This window comes from Alnus glutinosa, chromosome 5 (genome assembly GCF_958979055.1).
Source record: "Alnus glutinosa chromosome 5, dhAlnGlut1.1, whole genome shotgun sequence".
In the NCBI taxonomy this organism is placed as follows: Eukaryota; Viridiplantae; Streptophyta; class Magnoliopsida; order Fagales; family Betulaceae; genus Alnus; species Alnus glutinosa.
Genome location: NC_084890.1, coordinates 32,679,195 through 32,699,619, shown reverse-complemented (window position 1 = coordinate 32,699,619; position 20,425 = coordinate 32,679,195). Strand labels below are relative to the sequence as shown.

The 20,425-nt window shown below is 36.2% G+C and overlaps 1 protein-coding gene and 2 long non-coding RNA genes across 4 annotated transcripts in view; 1 reads left to right on the top strand and 2 right to left on the bottom strand.

Moving 5' to 3' along the window:
• Window positions 1–8,648: 8,648 nt before the first annotated feature.
• Window positions 8,649–12,371, bottom strand: LOC133869770 (uncharacterized). The gene is made up of 3 exons (XR_009900531.1): window positions 11,946–12,371; window positions 10,243–10,340; window positions 8,649–8,950 (listed from the first exon to the last, which is right to left on the bottom strand). It is a non-coding gene; the product is annotated as an uncharacterized LOC133869770 (long non-coding RNA).
• Window positions 12,372–14,034: 1,663 nt separating this feature from the next.
• On the bottom strand, window positions 14,035–16,458 carry LOC133867836 (uncharacterized). The gene is made up of 4 exons (XR_009900207.1): window positions 16,320–16,458; window positions 15,072–15,179; window positions 14,799–14,910; window positions 14,035–14,225 (listed from the first exon to the last, which is right to left on the bottom strand). It is a non-coding gene; the product is annotated as an uncharacterized LOC133867836 (long non-coding RNA).
• Window positions 16,459–17,841: 1,383 nt separating this feature from the next.
• The window catches only part of LOC133868799 (uncharacterized), a 53,934-nt gene continuing 51,350 nt past the window's right edge, over window positions 17,842–20,425 (top strand). Inside the window, exons 1-3 of one of the 2 annotated variants that reach the window (XM_062305810.1) lie at window positions 17,903–18,158; window positions 18,304–18,585; window positions 19,545–19,904. In XM_062305810.1, coding sequence (XP_062161794.1) covers window positions 18,396–18,585; window positions 19,545–19,684 — 330 coding nt within the window. In that variant the 5' untranslated portion in view covers window positions 17,903–18,158; window positions 18,304–18,395 and the 3' untranslated portion in view covers window positions 19,685–19,904. Of the gene's footprint in view, window positions 18,586–19,544; window positions 19,905–20,425 lie in introns of those variants that run through there. The other variant, XM_062305811.1, reaches the window with a different exon arrangement.

Sequence of the window (20,425 nt, the reverse complement as noted above, 5' to 3'; positions counted from 1 at the left end):
TAAGATGGGTGGTTTACCGTATGCATCTTCTTCAACAGATTCTTTTACTGGGTTTGTTAATTTATTTGGGATGATTGATTTAGGATTTACTGGAAATCCTTTTACTTGGTCCAACCATCGGGATGGCCATCAACTTATTCGTCAACGTCTGGATCGTGGTATGGCTTCCTCCCAGTGGATCCATCTATTTCCTTCTTTCTCCATTTTACATCTTCCTGCCTCGGGATCTGATCATAATCCGCTCCTATTGGAAACTGTTCATTCAGACAAAACATTGTCTAGGCCTTTTAAATTTGAGGAATTTTGGATCCATCATCCAGACTGCTATACAACTATTTCTCGGGCCTGGTCTTCATATTTTTTTGGCTCCCCTGGATTCATCTTAAATCAGAAATTGCGCTCTACTAAATTAGCTCTAAAGCTTTGGAATCGATTATCTTTCGGCAATATTCAACATCAGATTCATTCCTTGACTTCTCAGTTGGATGAGTTACAGAAATCATCTGTTTTATCATCTTTTTCGTCTCAGGAGTGGGGACTACGGAAGGCTATAGATGATTTAAGGAAGCATGAAGAAACTCTGTGGAGGTCTAAATCCCGCGAGCAGTGGCTCACGTGTAAAGACTTAAATACAAAATTTTTCCATCTCTCTACGCTTATTAAGCGTCGTCGAACTGCTATTGATTTTCTGAAATTATCTAGTGGAGCCTGGATCTCTGATCGTCAGGCTATTGGGACCACTCTCTGTGCTCACTTTGCTGAGCTTTTTACTACCTCCAATCCAGAATTTCCAGATGAGTTACTTAATCTTTTTGATACTGTTATTTCTGCTGAAGATAACTTGTCCATCTGTTCAATTCCATCGGAAGTTGAAGTCCATGATTCTGTGTTTAGTATTGGAGCTACTAAAGCTCCTGGGCCAGATGGGTTTACAGGAGTTTTTTATCAAAAATATTGGACGCTCGTTAAACCGGTGGTGCTAAGCTGTGTTTGGAATTTCTTCAATATGCATCATCTCCTAAAGGAACACAATCATACCTTTATAGCTCTTGTTCCAAAGCAGCTTGGGCCTTCTATGGTGCATCATTTTCGACCAATTAGTCTGTGCAATTTCATTTATAAAGTGATTTCCAAAATTTTGGCGAATCGCCTAAAGGTTCTACTTCATTACTTCATCTCACCATATCAGTCAGCTTTTGTTCCTTCTCGCTCAATCCAGGATAATTCGATTATGGCACATGAACTTCTTTATACGCTGAAGTCCAAAAGAGGCCGTGGGGGTCTTATGGCAGTAAAAATTGATATGGAAAAAGCATTTGACAGAATGGAATGGAATTTTCTGTTGACTATTATGATTAAGCTGGGGTTTCACCCCACTTGGGTAAATTGGATCAGGATTTGCGTATCTTCCTCTTCGTTTTCAATCTTGATTAATGGCTCCCCTTTTGGGAAGTTTACGCCAACTAGGGGTTTGCGACAGGGTGACCCACTTTCACCTTTCCTCTTTATTTTGGGAACTGAAGTTCTGTCTCGTTTATTTCATCAGCAAGAATCCATTGGACTACTCAAAGGAATTCGTATTGCCAAAGCTTGCCCCCCGATAAATCATTTGCTTTTTGCTGATGATTTGATCATCTTCGGTAATGCTACTTCCTCAGATGCTAACTCCATTTCTGCCTGTCTCCAAAAATATTGCAGTTGGTCAGGACAAAAAGTTAATTCAGGGAAATCATCTATTCTCTTTAGCAAGAATACATCTTCTGCCAGTATTTCAAGTATATTGGGAATTATTCCTTTTAAGTTGTCATCTTCTAGCCCTTTCCATTTGGGTCTACCACTGTTTTTCGGAGCTTCTCGTAAGGAGGCTTTTCAACCTCTCTTAGATAAAGTTCTGTCTAAATTGAATGGTTGGAGGGCAAAGACACTTTCTCAGGCTGGGAGAACGGTACTCATTAAATCTACGGCTTCGGCAATTCCTGCTTATGCTATGAGTACATTCCTATTGCCTTCTTCCTTCTGTAATATTCTGGATCGTCGGTTCAAAGATTTTTGGTGGGGGTTTCCACCAGAAAAGGCCCGTAATCTCTGTCTCAAATCTTGGGACTCTATTTGTCTTCCAAGAAAACAAGGGGGTCTTGGGTTACGAAAGATGTCTACTACAAATTTGGCACTTATTACTAAGCTGGGATGGAAGTTTTTGCACTCTAATTCTTTATGGGTCGAACATTTGCAGAAAAAATATATTCACTATGGCTCATTCTTCACTACTTCCACTGCTACTACTGCTTCTTGGATTTGGAAAGGTCTTCAGAAATGTAAAAGATTTCTTGTTGCTGGGTCTTGTCTGAATGTTTCAGTAAATAGTGAAGACTGTATTTGGACAACATCCTGGGTTCCGTCCCTTCCATCCTATCGGCCTTCTCCCCGTAGTCCAAATTCAAGATTTCTTCCCCCCTTGTCTATCTCTGACCTGATTATGCCAGGAACTCGTCAATGGAATAAGCGTTTGCTTTCAGTTCTATTTGATCCTTCCTCGGCTGTGGCAGTTGGGAAATTACCGATCATGATAGCCTCTGCTAAAAGCTATCTCTGGACTTCTTCTTGTTCTGGGCGGTTCTCCACTTCAACTGCCTATCTTTCAATCTTGAATGATGATTTTACTGGGTCACATCTATGTCCTTTGTCTACTTTTTGGAGAGATATCTGGAAACTCCAACTAACGGATCGTCTTAGAATATTTATATGGAAGATAGCTTGGAATATTTTGCCAACTACTCAGCGGTTACAGTCAATCATTCCTACATATCATCCTGATGCTTCTTGTCCGCTCTGCAAATCTGGTCAGGATTCCATCAGACATCTTTTCTTTCACTGTCACTTTGCTAGAGTAGTTTGGCGTCTTTCACCTTGGCCACTTGATTCAACTACTTTCGATTCTCCTGATCTGCTTAACTGGATACGAATTATTTTATACCCGGATGTTTTGCTCAATATTCCTTTCTTGGAAAAGCATCAGTTTCAGGTCTTTGCAGCGATTACTTGTGACCTTCTTTGGTTTCATCGAAATAAAGCCTATCATGATGGGCTGAACTTTGATGCTCGTTCCATTGCAAATGTTATTTGCATTTGCTACCGTCAGCATTGTGATGCTTGGTCTGCTAAATTATTTCCTAAACCGGAAAAATGGATTGGGCCTCCATTACATTGGTATAAAATCAATTTTGATACTGCTATACGTGCCTCTTTTTCCTGTCAAGCAGCTATTTGTCGAGATAATAAGGGAAAGTTAATCAAGGTGGCTACTCAAATCCAGGCTGCATGTTCACCTAATAAAGGCGAGGCTTTAGCTGCTCAACTCGCTGTTTCTCTAGCATCATCCCTTCGCCTTGACCGGTTTATCATTGAAGGTGATTCTCAAATTGTAATCCTTGCTCTACAACAGCCAAATATTGTTCAAGATTGGCGTATCACTGACATCATCCAACAAACACTAGACTTGTTCCCTCCTGATTCGACTTGGTCATTTCGGAAAGTCAATAGAAGTGCAAACTTCGGTGCCCACTATGTGGCACATTGGGCCGCAGCTCGATTCCAGTCAAGCAGCATTCCCACATCCTCATCAGCCACCTCTTCTGCTACTACTCAGATTGTCAGTGCTATTTTAGATCCTGGGCAAAATTTCCTGTTCCTTAATAATTAGTTGTAATGTTTCAGTTGTAATGTTTCCCTTTGTATTTCAATCGTATCTATATAAAAAAAAAAAAAAAAAAAAAATAATTCTAAGAGTCATGATTAATTATATTTTATTACGATCGAGATTGTGATCATGAAAGCAGTGAAGACTTTGCGTGCACATATCCACTTTTTCTTTACTGACCAAGAATAAATCCAAGAAATCTCTTCATTCATTCACAATAAATTCAAAAGAAGATGTAATTGCCGTCCACTTTGGGGTTGAAAGTTTATCCCAATGCAAAGACTCCACGCTTGGAGTCGTCTATACGCAAATTCCAAGTAAGGGCCCTACGATGACAATTTTTATTTTTTATTTTTTTATAAGTAATTAAGTTTTATTGAGAAAAAAAAAAGTTATAAGGTGTCCCTAAGTATAAAGGTAGTATACATAGGATAAATCAAAGCTAACCCGAAACACCCACCCCTACTATGACAACTATTTGCATCAATTCTTTTCTTCTCTTTTTCTTTTTCTTTTTTTCGATGAATATAATTTGCAATAATTCAACTTCCCTACTATACATTAAACTTTTCTTTCATAAACAATATCCTTGTCTTACTTACTTCCTTATATTTTAACTCAGGAGAACATGATTTCGAAAGACTCTCTGTAGCCGGTCCTAGACCTCACTCCTCAGAAAACAGATCTGAGAGGAGTCTGGTCCCTCTTCCTCTCTCTTTCCCTTTCTACTCCCCACTCCTACGTACCTTCTCCCTCCCATTCTGGTTTTTTCTTTTGTTTATAGGTGTTCTCTAATTAGATCAACAATTTTTGTCTATCCGCTATGCATTCGTTCATCTACCTTCGTATTGTACCGTTCATACAACAAAAAAATTGACATTTCGCCACGTGGTTATAGTAACCGATACTGTAGTCATGTTGCGATTTCACCACATGGGTAATTTATCACGTCGCGATTTCGCTACGTGGGTAATTTAATATGTCACGAAATGTACCACGTGGCTAATTTGCCACGTCGCCAATTAGTGACGTGGCAAATAAACCACATGACCCTTTTTCTTTTCTTTTCTTTTTTTTCTTTTTTCCATTTTTTGAGGATTTGAAAATTTAGCCACGTCTTTATTTGCCACGTTGCCAATTAGTGACACGACAAATTAAACCACGTGGCTAATTTTTGTTTTATTTATTTATTATTTTTTTTAAAAAAAAATGCACGTATACTCTTCAAACTATCACTCAATTGTCAATCTACCCCCTAAATTGCCAATTGCATCAATGTCTCCCCTCAAACTACCAAAAAATGTCAATGTCCCCCTTAAGACCAACAAAATGACAAAAATGACCCTAAATTTCTTTGAATAATGTCCTTATAAATTCATAAAAAAACTAAAACTAAAACTAATTTTTTTTATAAAAAAAAAAATTAAAACTTAAAAACTTAAAAAATATATATATTTTTTCCAAAAAAAAAAAAGGCAAACAAAAAAAAAAACTGAAAATTATAAAAACATTTTTTAAAAAAAAAAAAAAAGAAAGAAAAGAAAAAAGAATGATTTTTTTTTTTTAAGAAAAGAAAATGAAAAAATAACTGAAAATTATATTTTTTTTAAAAAAAAGTTTTTAATTTTGTTTTTGTATAAATTTTTGTTATTTTATATTTTTGTCATCAGAGAGACATTGACATTTTTTGATAGTTTATGGAGTCATATTGACACAATTGGTAATATGAAGGGTACTTTGATAATGAAAAGATTATGTGTACTTTTTATGAAAAAAAAAAAAGAAGAATTGAAATTTTAGCCACATGATTTATTTGCCACGTCCAATTAGTGACATGACAAATAAACCACATAGGAGGGAATTTCCCCTCCACCGAGCTTTAATTTCCCTCAAAAAAAAAAAGAAAAATGTGATTTTCTTTTCACTTATTTCCCTCAACATATAATAATATTATTGTCTTTGTTTTCTCTTATTTCCTCTTATGCTCCGTTTATTTCGACGTAAAATGATTTCCGTCGTAAAATATTTTCGACAAAATCATATTTAAAAAAACTAATTTTCTCGAAAATATTTTTCGGCGTTTGGTTTGCACGAAAAAATTACGAAAAGTGAAAATAATTTTAAAGCATCATAATGGTCGTATGCATTTTATATGTTTTGCACTTGCATTTTGTTTAGATAAGATTTATAACACGTCATTTGGATTGTTGGCCAGTAGTGGGCTTACGGTTATTAGGGGAGCAATAAATAAGAGCGGCCTAGAGAGTAAGGAGAATAAATATGCAGCCAAAGCCCAAAAGCTAGCAATAATATTAAAAATTAAAATAAAAAACAAATTTAAATTTCATTTGTGAGTGTGTGCGCATCTATTCAAGTACACTTAATAATATATATATATATATATAAGTGCTATAAGTTTGCTAATTTGTACTATTGCCGTCTCTGAGACTTTTACAGTTAATAAACTTGGCCTTCTCGGACTAGGGTGTTACAATGCGTGTCCTCTGCGTGGGAAGATTGGAAATATATTATATGACAACAGAAAAACTTATAATATTACAAAATGATGCATATTAATTAAAGAAAGCTCCATTGTCCATTTACCTCAACTTCTCTCCAATTAACTTGACCTTCTTTAGCCAGGAAACAACTTTGAGCATAACAAGAATAGCAATTGTGTCTTTCAAATTATCAAAGTGTTGAAACAAAGCATGCCTCTATGATGTATTAACAATTAATGTGCCGCAAACTCCCCAAAATTCAAAAATAAAACCCACTGCCGTGCTAATATAGAAAAATAGTGACTCAATTTCCTTGGAGAAATGCTACACAGGAGTCCTTTGTCCGTCGCTCATTAGCCCCTTTACCCACGTGGCATTTTTTCTTTTAAAAAAAAGTTGAAAACGCGGGTGGGTGTCATTTCACATTCATTTCCAAAATTTCCCCCCCATTTCCCAAATCTTCCTCTCTCCAGCGTCCCCTCCCCCATCGACTGATCGACCCCCGCCCACCGACCGACTGCCCCCCAACGACCGGCGCCCACCGACCGACACCGTCCATCGCTCTGCTTTCTCTCTCGGACCCAGCAGACTGAGCGTCGCCCACGAGCACCGCAGTTCTCGATCTCCGACCAGGTCTGACAAGGAGCGCCAGAGCGGACATGAGCACTGCCGATCTCCGGTCAGTCTCTCTCTCCGACTCTCTCTCTCTTTCACTCAGATCCAGCAGACCACCGCAGATTTGCAACAAGGAACGCCAGAGCCGGCCTTTTACGAGACTGCAGATCTACGGTCAGTGCTATTCGATCCCCTCTCTGTGCGAAGCCTCCTTCTCTCTGTCAACAAAATCTCAGCTTTTGCTTCTCAATCTCTCATCTCATTCTTTAGAGTTTGATTTTTCTGGAATTTGGGTTTGATTGTTCTCAACTGGCTGGGTCTGAATTTGACTTTGGGTTTTGTATGCGTATACTGTGAAATATTTGCTTTCGACAAAACAATCATTGGATTTTTGTGTTCTGAGGAGCAATATTTTTTTAATTGGAAGTCTATGTGTTTTGGTACATGGGTACGTGAGATTTTTTTGGATTTGTGTCCTCAACTAGATTTCTGGGTTTCTATTGGGTATTCTGTTTAGTTCTGGTATATGTTTGCTTTCTTGACATTGAATTGATATAACTTACAAAGAAAACTTGGTCTTCTTGGTTCATTTTTAGCTTGTCTTGACATAATTAAAGTTTGAATCTTTGGTTCTGGTTCTAATTTGTCTCTTTACCCTTTATGCGCTTTACATGTGAGGTGTGCCGGAGCGGTTCTATCCTCAATTGGGTTTCTGGGCTTTTATTGGCTTTCTTTTCAGTTTTGGTATGTATTAGCTTTCTTGACATTGGATTAAAGTATCAAGTGAAGTCTTTTTAGTTCATTTTCAGCTTGTCGTGGTGGTTCATTTTGGGTTTGCGGTTGCTTGTGTTGTTTTTGGTATATTTTGAATCTAAAATTTGATGGCTTGGTTGTGTTGGACAAGATGATGATGGTAATTTACTTATTGATTCATATATATGTTTAAAGGGGTCATCTGTTATTTGATCATCCAAATTGTGGCATCTGTTAATGAAATGGTGGGACTTTGATGTAAAAATTATTTTCTGTAACTTAGTTTAGTTTTTTCTGAAGTTCACTCAATCAGTTTTTTATCGTCTTCTTTTACCCATTAGGCTAATTATCTATTGATTCCTTTAAACATGAACCATAATAGCTTTTGGGACTCATAACCTAACCCAAAAAAATATAGGGCAATTCGTTCTAAAGAAAGGATGTATGCAGCTCATTTTCTCTCTGATTCGTGCAATGGCCTGGTCTAATATCACGAAGATGAGTATAACAAACAATAGTAATATTATACTCATCTAAGAAGCTATTAAAAATTTAAAAATTGTCTCATTGCATGTCTGTTGCTTGCAGGATGCTAGTGGAGTGCTTCAATCAATGGGATAGCCATGGCATCTGGATTAGAGTTATTACTAGTGATTATGAGAGGAATGAATAAGTTGGAGAACTAAAAAATTATATAAAGCAAAGGAGAAACATTTGAAGTTTGCTGTGGCGTTATCTTGAATTGTAACCTTTTGAGGATGATGACAAAAGAACAAAATATGTACCTTCATTGAAGTTGATTTTCTGTTTTGGAAGTTATGTAATACTTGAAAGTTGATACTCAAGTAACAGAGTTAATTTGTTGTGTAATGGGAGTGGATGTGTAACGGAGTTGGACTTTTAGTGTTTTACCTGTGTGAAAGTGTAAAGAAAATATGTGTGACGACCCGTTTTTTTTTTTTTTTTTTTTATACAAACATAAAACGAGTCATCGCAGTGGCACGACTACGTGTCGCTCAGCCAACATATGGCACATGCCCCATAACATGTACCTGATAATCAGAGTACAACATACATCTATCTATGCAGCGGAAAACATAAATCTGAATAGCGGAAATTACAACTTATACATCTATCACAAGTTAATTACAACAAAGAGCCATTTAATATCTATATGTTTGAGTCTTATTAACACTATAACAATAATGGCTTAACAAAGAATAAGTGACACAAACGTCACAAACCATACCAAACCTATAAAATAGTGGACAACCCGTGGTCCGACCATTACAACTGTCGCGGCGAGCTTCAGTCATAATATCCCAAGCACACTGCTATCGACCCATCGACTATACCGAAGTACCTGCAGCCAAAGAAACATCATCTACACGGTTGTGGTGGTATCCACATCCGCATAGGTGAAATAGTGAGTTCACCGCCTTAGTATACCTCATACTAAGACCTCAATGGTATAAGACTAACTGAGTTTTCACAAAGAACCAACATCTATTTATTTTTAGTCGTGCGAGTACTATATTAGCCACAATTTACCAACAGCTAATGCAGCAAACACCGACTATTTAGAAAACATTTAAAACATACTATATAGCTGTGAACATATGTAGAAGTTTCAGACATCCCTCCTTGGAAGTTTCTACATATAGACCCCTCTATAATAATACTTTTCACCGGTCGCTTGGACATATGTGCACACGATCACTCCATCACAGATATCACGTATACACATAAGTCTTCAGCAAAGAACATGGCATCTTACTTTTCCGTACTAGGATAACATCCTTCAACAAAACACTCGCAACACCATCTCTAATCGTATTCTAGCTTCGTGCCTTGACGTCAGTAGATCATGAGAGCACTAGAGTTAAACTCAATCATGCTAACACGTCTTTCCTGAAGAACAAGAACAGTCAACTTTCCTACTCATAGACATGCCATTACTCGCACCTGGGTAGTCATGTATCCATGTACTTTCAAGTTCAATGTATGCTATTAACACATGACTATCCGATAGAAATATACATAAGCGCTTTTCATTTAAGACACTTATGCATACCAACACGTCTAGTAAAATCTACTCATAACATAAAAACCTCTCTCACAAAACAATGCTATATATGCTATGCATGAACTGGGGCTGATACTGTTATGCTGCTGATACTGATACTGCTGATACTGATACTGTTGTGCTGCTGATATACTGATACTGCTGGTATGTATGCTCTATACTACATGCTCAATGTTCCGTGCTTGACCAGTATATATTGCACTACTGTGTCACGCTGAAATCATGCAGTTGTTAAATCACGCCCTTTTAAAACTAAACAAATCCAGCATTTTATCAATCATTTCGAAGACATTCAAAACTCAGTTTCTTTATCAAATCTACGTAGTTTCAACATGACATGTTCTCAAACAATTTGCATAATTTAAATCTCAACCGCAGAACTTAACACTTTAAATCTAGTCAATACTTTTCACTCTTGCACTATCTCTTAAACATCATTGATATAGTTTAAACATAATCGAAACTAATAAATCATCTCAAAGCATATACATTTCATCATATGGTTGGTTCAGTTTCATAAACAATATATATATTTTTATCAATCCAATACATATAAAAATATATATTTTCTCAGTGAGTGGAATACCCACCTTGGCTGCATTAGACTCCAACTCGAACACTCCTTGGACTCTAGTCACTTGGACTCTACATTGGAGAACCAATTAAAGTCTCCAATCCGAACATGATCCTGCAAACATTGGTAGCATTAGACTATGCTATTGAATCACATACTCTATGACATCCTAACTACCCGCGTGCTCACACGTCACATCACTCGCTTCTAAAGCTAGCTAGGTATCCTAAACTATTATTAGGCTAATCATTGGTTATAGGTTCTTATTATATCTTGCTTATTAATTAGGAGATGTATTTACTATTTTATTTGCCTACATATTATTTATTACATCACATTACCATTGTGAATCCATTAATGATTTGTTGCTTATTTACTAAGTTAACAATATATATTTAACATGTATGCATGCATATGTATATATGTACATATATACATATACATATACAATACTTAAACCTAGTCCATTAATACACTAAATTACTTAGTATACATAGATAAGTAAATTGGATACCAAGTTACCTTACTATCATTATTAGACATTAAGCTTATGGTTTGTTTATCCATATAAGCCTAATTCAGTAATAAACTTAAGTACTTTTAATATAGGTGAATAAGTGCATTAGTTATTTAATTACTAACCATATAAATAGTTTAGATTATAGAACCTTAACCTTATACAACATATTAATTTAATAGCACTTTTTAAGCTACTTACGATCACATAGTATAATATACATTCTTAAAGCTTGAGGCATATACATTAACCTCAAAGCATTAGCCATAAGCTCCCATAACTAACCTCTAATTTAAATAATCCCATCAACCATACCTTCTACTAAAATCTCCTAACAAGTACCGCCCTTCACTTCCAAGATCATATATGCTCATAATCCAATTTTTACCAAGATCTACCACATAGCAAGGATCCTCAAAATTAACTGCAAATCAAGGGTCTAGACACCCACAAGCATCAAAGGCCTAAAACCAACTCCTATAAAAATAAAAACCACACATCTCTAATTAATTCAACTTCATCAACACCTAAAATATTTAACATCATAAGCATATCATGGAGCACATATTAGCCCATCATCCACTAAAAATCACCAACCCATGGAAACCTATCTAGAATTCCAACCAAAATCCTTCCAAAAATCAACCCAAAATCATCAAGAACCACATACATAAATCCAGCCCTCAAAACCAAATCAATTAACCCAATTAATAACCAACCCAAGAAGAAATTCCAGAATTTCTCAATCTAAACAACTCATTCATTTAATGAAATTAAAGAACTAAAACTACCAATCCAACAAGAGTTGGTTCTACCAAAACATCCATCAAATTAAAATGTCAAACCCCATCAAAACTCAACTTCAAGAACACTAACAACCAACATGGTTCAACCTCATAAAACCAAATGGAAATTCCATCACCACCACACCATTCCATTCGGCTATACTAAGAAAATATTCAATACCAATCAAACCCCAACCCAACATTATAACAAAAACCCCAAAATTTCCAAACAAAACCCTAAATTCGGACTCAACTAGGAACTCCACAAATTAATGTGATTTCAAGCAATAAATCTAATGGGTATGATGGAATATCAACAATAATCTCTCAAAAACCAGAACCCACTACCATTCACTTGATTTCTATGCTTTATAAACAATAGGTAACAACAAAGTACCAAAAAGGTTAGGGATTTACCATTTTGTTCCAAAACACCGAACCCCCATGGACCAAAAACTCAGTTTTCTTCTCCTCCGGTCCGCAAGTCCCTACATCTCTCACGATCTCAGTGTCTCACCCTCTCGGTAGCTCCCTCTCTCACGAGCTGCATCATCCGGACTGGGTCCCTCGTGACCACACGGGTGTGTGTGTGTGTGAGCTGAAGAGAAGAGGAAAAATGGAAGAGAAGGGAGATGGAGATCGTGCTGCTACAAAGAGGAGAGGAGAAGAAAAGAAATGAAGAGGAAGAGAAAAGAGAGAGTGGGCTGCTGCTGCCATGAAACAGGGGGAGAGAAAAGGGGAAAAGAGAAAAAGAAGAGAAAAGGAAGAGAGAGAAGAAGTGGGAGGGAGAGAAGTGTGCTGCTTGTTTTTGTTTGTCTTTGTTTATTGATGGGAATCACGTGTAAGAAGAGTGAGCCATGTGAAACCAAAAAGAAAGGGAACAAGTGTGGGCCCTATCCTTAAGTGAGAAAAGTTAGCAAGTGGGGAAAAATGGGAGAGAGATGCGTGAATTAAGGAAAGGAGGAGCCAATGTGATTACCAAGATACCCCTCAAGCTTAAATAGAAATGAGAATAAAGTGGGGCTAAAACTTGTCAATTTTCACATGGGCCAAGATGGTATTTTAATCCCCATTTCCACCTATCATTATTTAATTGCAACCGACCTATTAATAATATTCTACATTTGTCTCTTCACTTTTTTTTTAATTAAATCATCAAGTGCGATTTTACAACACTAGATGAGCTTATTTTTAGTTAAACAAAATAAATCCATTATTATTATTATTATTCTATTTTAGCTCCATTACATTATATCTCCATAATATAAATATTACTACCTAGAATATAATTATTTGTCCCATCTATTTAATAAACACAATTTATTAATTGCTAAACCCCTATTTATTTTCTTGGTCTTTACAATATATAGTACCTTTGTGCACTAATTTGTAAAAGAAATAGAGGATTTTTTTGGTAAAACTTTTTAGAATTTATCTTACGCTTTTTATTGTGTTATGACGTAAAGGTTAAAGTAATTTGTAAGTATTTTATGTTTGAAATTGTATGTTAATGCTTTACTAAAATGTGTTGCCAATCGAGACCAGAGCTTTTATGTCATGTTCTTTTGATGAGATGATTTTTGCCTTTGAGGCAAAACTGTGAAATTGAAAAGAGCTTAATGCTTTTGGGTTGTAAAGTGTAAACCACAAAATTGATTCAATTATGGTCCAAGTTAAATGGTCCCAAAAAACTTATGCCAAACATTCCCTTTCAGATTATCCTGTGACATAACAGCTAAATTTTTATAAATTATGAATTAAAATCTTTCAAACACCCCAATGAAGGGAACACTTTAAGCACTGGTGCTTCATTCAAGACAAAACATTTCACTTTCATGGCTGCATTTTAGAGGAGAGAAGTGGAAAAGAAAGGTAAAGAGATATAGTCCACTTTCTCAAATCCCTCAAATTGAGCATATCAACACATTTCATGAGACTTCTTACGGTGTACATTTTTCGGCTGGTAAGCACTTTCCATAACTTTTTTCTTTCACATACAACCATCGATCCATAAATAAATCAAATCAGTGTAGATAATGAACACAAAAGTCCTTAAAAATCAAACATACCATAAGAGAAAAAGGTAATAGAACTTTGTTCCAGATCCACATCAACCACCCAATATACCCAGTCTTAAGAAAAACAAGCTATAAAGGCTCACATAAATCTTTAACTAAAATTGCAACAATAGTCCTTCAATAATTTATATAAATAAACTACTTAAGGCCAATGTCCTTCATAGCACAAATCTGCTTCTCTCCAATTGCGGACATCACAGTCACAACCAGGTCCTTGTCTCTCCTTCAACAAACTCTTCCTTGCATCCTTATTGCATCAATAAGTAAGCATGATACTGAATCAAAAAATAATAATAATAAAATTAAAAAAAAAAAAAATTAACTGTCATATTTGAAACCTCGAGTGATTCATGACATCACACTTCATGTTTCGCTTTTGCCATTGAAAATTTTACCTGAATAAAATGAATGACGATGCAGGCCTTTTACTTCATGTTTTCAGTTTTCTCCTTCTTCAAAAGCTGCAATGTCTGCTGGTTCTGAACCTTGATTATGCCACCATGGATTACCAAAGAGATATAAGCAAGCTTGGGAGCTGCCTAGAATCCATACGCTCACTTGGACAATTTTGGTGATTCAACTTAGGCACCCAGTGTCAGCAATAAATCAATAATATCACCTAAAACATATAAGATCACGTTTAGCAATAAAAAACAAGGGAATATCAACTTTACAAGTAATGCTTAATAATCTAACACTTACAAGAAGTAAATGAGATCTCCTTAATAACCTAACACTTTTGCAGAAAAATTCAAGTTGTGTCTTCTAACTTGCTACATCAGCAGAGCAACGAAACAGATTGATAGTAACTGGAGCCCCTTTGTTTGCTCTTTACTAGTTTGAATAATTATTCTTTCAATCCAAATGGTTGTTTATGTTTAGAGAGAACAACGCAAGCCTAATCTTAATAGTTTATCATGTCTGAGCATAAGAATCTTGATCAGAATGCGAACCCCACTAAATCAAAAAGCAAAAGTGACACTCCCCAAACACCCATTCTCAACAGTGACGAAATGGACCAAGACAAAACATGCATATTTGTTTCAGACATTTTGTCAAACACTCAGCGAGCATCTTGACGAACCAAACAAATGACAGCGAATAAGATTCCAACAAAAACACTCAACTCAAGATCTAATCCACTAAACAAAACCAAACGAAAATCCAAAAAATACAAAGATTATTAGATTACCCGTCCATAAGCATTGATATCGAGTCCATTCGCAAGCAAATCAACGATATCTTTCTTCAAGTACTTCTCAGAGGAATTGAAGCATTATCCATGATATTGTGATATGTATACTCTAAGATAGTGAAATAAAAGAAGCAAAGAGGTGAGAAGTAAGATTGAAAATGAAACATTAACCAACACAACCAATAAAGAAGGCTTATCATAAAAGTCAAGGAATGCTATGTCATAAAGCACAATCGCAGTTTCTTTGATAGCATAAAGTATGCTGCAAACCTGCAATGCAAATCACAGGGACACACCATTTCTTGCCATAAAAACAAATTCACAGATCTGGCCATAAGTCTGGAGATAGACACTTTTAGGGTATCACTCGAAAGCTTACTGTAAAAATAAGAATCAAGGAGTCAGATCAGACAAATTGAAAAGCATCACCCTGATGACTTCGTCTTTTAATCAGGGTACAATAATAAAACACACCAGGACCAAAAAAGTAACAAGGCAATGATTTCCGAAGTGCAAATTAAAAACAGCATTCCAGTTCTAGAGTCTTAATCAAACATGACTACCCACAGTAACAAGGCAATGATATTGGGACTTGTACAGATGTAAGTTTCAACAACTTAAAAAGCGATAACTTGAGGATGCATGAAGACTTAAGATTTCAAATGATATTAGGACAAACCAGCATATATTACTTGTCAATGTTTTTTACACAAATGTTACTTAATCAGTTGTAAAGATTATGGCAGTAAAGTTGTTCTTTACATAACAGCCAAGTTTTTCATAAAACATAAACCAAAGAATGAAAAGTTCAATTGTATCCTACCAAAATTTTCCCATCAACCAAACAGAGCATTAGCTCAGTCCCCTCAAACCCACAAATGATTAATTCTTTCACATTTGATCAGAAACCAAACAAACGTGGCAACTACTCACTACTCAGAACCCACTTAATAACCAAATCAATTCACTAAATCCAAAACTACAGACCCCATTAACCAAGAAACAAGCTTCAAGAACAAGATCTCAAGCTCAAGCAAAGTTACAAACTACATCACGATCACTAAGAATTCACTACAAATCCAATCCTTTGCAACACAAACCCAAATTTTCAACACCCCTCCCCCCCCCCCCCCCCCAAAAAAAAAAAAAAAAAAAAAAATTATCAACCACTAACTATAAAATCCTATATTTGACACAATCAAAACAAGAGCTTTTTCCCAGAACAACCAGATCTCTCCCTGTTCTGGATCAAGAGAACCACAAGGTCCATAACCCAGAAACCAAACAGCACTTACAAAAGAAAATTTCAGTCCAAGAGTGGCACAGAGATAGCTACATTAGTGACCAAAGAATTTAACAAAAAGAAAGAGTTGAGAGTTGAGCAGAGAAAAATGCTTACCCAAGACCGTCCTTGGAGCTTGGGCTTTTGGGGTTTGTGGTTTCAGATTTAAGGGCCCTTACCTCCGTGTTTGTGAGAGAAGGAGTCACCAAAGGAGAGAGAGAGAGAGAGATACTAACCGTAGAGAGTGGTCGGCTGTGGCGCTCCTCATCGGACCTGGTCGGACATCCGCGGTGCTCGTGTCTGCTGGGTTCGAGAGAGAGAGCTGGCAGAGGGAGAGTGTCCGTCAGTGGGCGCCGGTCGGTGGGCGCCGGTCGGTCGGTGGAGAGGGGGAGATTTGGGAAATGGGGGGAAATTTTGGAAATAAATGTGAAATGACGCACACCCGCGTTTTCAACTTTTTTTTTTTTTTTTTCTTTCTTTTTTAAAAAAAAGAAAAAAAAATGCCACGTGGGTAAAAGGGCCGATGAGAGACGGACAAAGGACTCCTGTATAGCATTTCTTGTCATCATTGCCACCATTTAATGTTGCTTTTGGATCCATTTCATCTCCTCGACACTTTGTTGGAAGAGGAGGTCCACAAAATAAGATGTTACTTTGTAATTGTGAAAGCATAAAAAGATTATACATAGCATAAATCTCCGTGAAAGCATATATCATTAGGAAAATGGTAATTAAGATACTACCAATTTACTACGTTTCTTCTACAAACTAATGTACGTAGTATCCTAATTCCTATTCCTATATATATATGGCAATTGCCACATCAGTAATTTGTAAATTTTATTTGTTAAGTTGCCAATGTGACAGCATCCATTTAATTAAGGTAACCACCCCTAGACCTCTTTGGGGGTGGTTACCTTTCCTTTCTTCAATTTTTTTTTTTAAATAATTTTTTAAGTTTTAAGTTTTATATATTTATATTTATATTTTTTTATTAAGAGTGATATGTGTCGCTATCTTATTGGCTCTAAGTGGCGCCTAACGGAACTAGTCAAAATTTTTAACGAAATTTGACTTCAGGGAGTGATTTGTAAATTAAACCAACCACAGGTATTTCAGAATTAATTTTGATTCCACGAAGAGTGATTTGTAATTTAGGCCAACCACAAAGACTAATAGTATAATTTTCTCAAATTTAAATGAGATTGTTCATTTAAAAAATAAGATTTTTGTTTCATTTTACTTAAAATTAAGAGTAGTCATTTTATTATAATTTTTTTTTATTTTCTTGCATTTAATGACATGTAAATGGACGGTGTTAAGTAATTTAATTTTTTTTTTCAAATAGTATGATAAAATATAAATGACATATACATCTGACCATGAAATGAATCTTTCCGTTTGATTTGAAATCATGTGAAGTAGCGCAATTTGCCAAAACACATAAGTAAAACGTACGTGTGACTATTAAGACTTAAGAGCAACCGAAGCGTATGCCAACGATAGGATACATTAAATAGAGACTTACTACACAGGGGACGCTCATCCGTCCCATGTGAGCATTTTATTATAAAAAAATAATTTTTTATTAAAAAGTTGGCTTTGATGTCTCATCAAAGCCAACTTTTTTAATAAAAATTTATTTTTTTATTATATATGGGTGATGGGGACGGATGAGTGTCCCCATCCAGCATTTCCCCATTAAATAACAAGAAGTTAAAGGCCAATATTGATCACAATACTGGTGAAACAACGTTTTTCCTTCTGGGACCTATGAGGCCGCATTCAGCCCATTTTCCGATCAAAACTGTGACGTTTTGATCAGAATTTGGGCTATTTTCAACTTCTGATTTTAAATACGAATTTTCAGAGTAATTTTGGTTAATGATGTAGAACCCATCACCCACCAATACATCAACACCACTATTCATGTTCTACCAAAACAACATGTTTCAGCTATTATACAATGATCGGATGATACCCCTTCTGATTCCTCAGTATACAGGAAAGGCAAAGAGGGAGAAAAAGAAGAAGGAAGCTTTGTGCTGAGGGAACCGTGCTCTGCTAGTTTCTTGGTTGGATTCCTCCATTCTACCATCTATTTTGTGTTTTAAGGATTGTTTTGTGTTTGGATTGTTTGTTAATGTTTTTGTTATGAAAGCAGAAAATGTGAAGTTTAACGAACAGAGCCATTGATTTTCTTTTTTTGATAAATAACAGAGCCATTGATTTTCTTTTATTTTATAAACCCTAACGCCTACGGGAGACAAAGCGAAAGAGAAGCGAAGGCGGTGGTTGAAGAAGAAGAAGCGATGGCGAAGTCAATGAGGTCGAAGAAAGAGAAGAGGCTTCGAGCGATTCGGAGAGAGATAGTGGAGCCCTTCTACGACAACAAAGACGCCGCTAAGCTCGCTGCTCAGGAGGCTGCCCTCGCCGCCCCTAAGCTCCCCGCCCGTCCCTCTTCTACAAGTACCGATACCACTACAACTACAAACGCTATGGGTAACCTCTCTCTCTCTCTCTCTCTGCGCTTATTATCCTGTTTCTGGATTTCAATGATTCGTCTGGTATTCAATATTTCCCAATTGTTGATTGTGTTGTGAGTAGTAGTTTACAGTTTTTCAAAATTTTGTCCTTTTGCAATTGGATTTTTTCATGCTACTTGGCGATTTTGTGTGTAGCCCATTTTGGTTAATGATGTAAAACCCATTACCCACCAATACATCAACACCACTATTCACGTTCTACCATAACGACATGTTTCAACTATTATACAATGATCGGATGAGATACCCCTTCTGATTCCTTAGTATACAGGAAAGGCAAAGGGGGAGAAAAAGTAGAAGGAAGCTTTGTACTGAGGGAACCGTGCTATGCTAGTTTCTATGTTGGATTGCTCCATTCTACCTTCTATTTTGTGTTTTGAGGATTGTTTTGTGTATGGGTTGTTTGTTAATATTTTTGTTATGAGAAAAGAAAACGTGAAGTTTAACAAACAGAGCCATTGATTTTCTAATAATTGTTCTAATTGCTTTCTTGCTTCTGCTTTCTTGGCAACTAAACATAGAATAGGTGCTTGCAGTTATATGCTATGATTCTGTTTTGAAACTAATTTTGCTATTTTCATTTTCTGCCCTTCATTTTTTTAGTTGGATTAAAGTAATTTAAGAATAGCATGGTCAGATTCATAATATTGATCTCAATTTACTCGCAGTCATTTTGTGCTGACTTTGCTTATTCGTGGAATTATCATAAGTTGATTTTCTTGGTGATCATTGTATTTTACATGGAAATGCTTTTGCATTCAAAATATAGCAAGAATGGAACTCAAGTATGTGAATATACTGCATGATTTTGCTCCATCTGCAATTGACTCAGAGTGACCGGAAACAACGGTATCTCTAATGCCTGTCAGCACTTTCAAGTTTGATGATTTGGATTTTCTCTTCATCATTTGACAGATGTGGAGATGGCTGATGAAAATCAAAACTTGCATTCTTTAAAGCCTACCGGTGGAATAGGGAAGAAGTCCAATAGGAAATTCAAGATGGGTAAAGGCAAGCGCCGTGGTAAGGGCATTAGGAGGAAGCACCATATTTGATTCCATAACAGATACTTGGTAATTGACATTTTTCTCCTACTGTATTAATGGCTTCTTGTGGCCTGTGGGCAATCTTGGTACTTCTAAGATAGGTGTTTTTTGTATTCTGATTTTGTTTCCAAGGGATTTAAGTTCAGAAAGTTGTTGAGTGACATGAATGTAAACTATCTTTTTTCTTTTATCAGAATTTATAAATGTCAATGGATGAATTTTTTTCCCACCCACGTAGAGATAATTTTAGTTGATTGGAGGACATACTGATATATGTGCCTTTATTCAAATGACACTTTTAATTACCAAAGAGTGTTGGAGCAAGTACACAGTAGTGTAAAAACTTAGGGAAGCCCTAGTTCTTCCCTTACCTTACCAGGAGGAATTAGGAATATATATTATGAAGTTCAAGTTCTTATTGTTTTTTAACTAAAAGCAAGATGCTACAACAGTATACTTTGTCATTTATGAACAATGTTAAGAATGCGACTTTTGTTGGAATGAGAACCATTTGAGGAGGATTTCAATTATTTTATAGCCGTAACCATCTTAGGCAATTATTTTGAATGACTTCGGCTAATACAGCCGGAGTCTGGCTGGAATTTGGCAAACCAACCGGATCTGGCCAGATTCTGGCCATACAACCGGACTCCAGCCGTATTAGGCCAGATTCCAGATTCCGGTCGGATGTAGCCGGAATCTATACTGGTCGGAATCCATCAACTGCTACTGGACATGGCCGAATTTCGG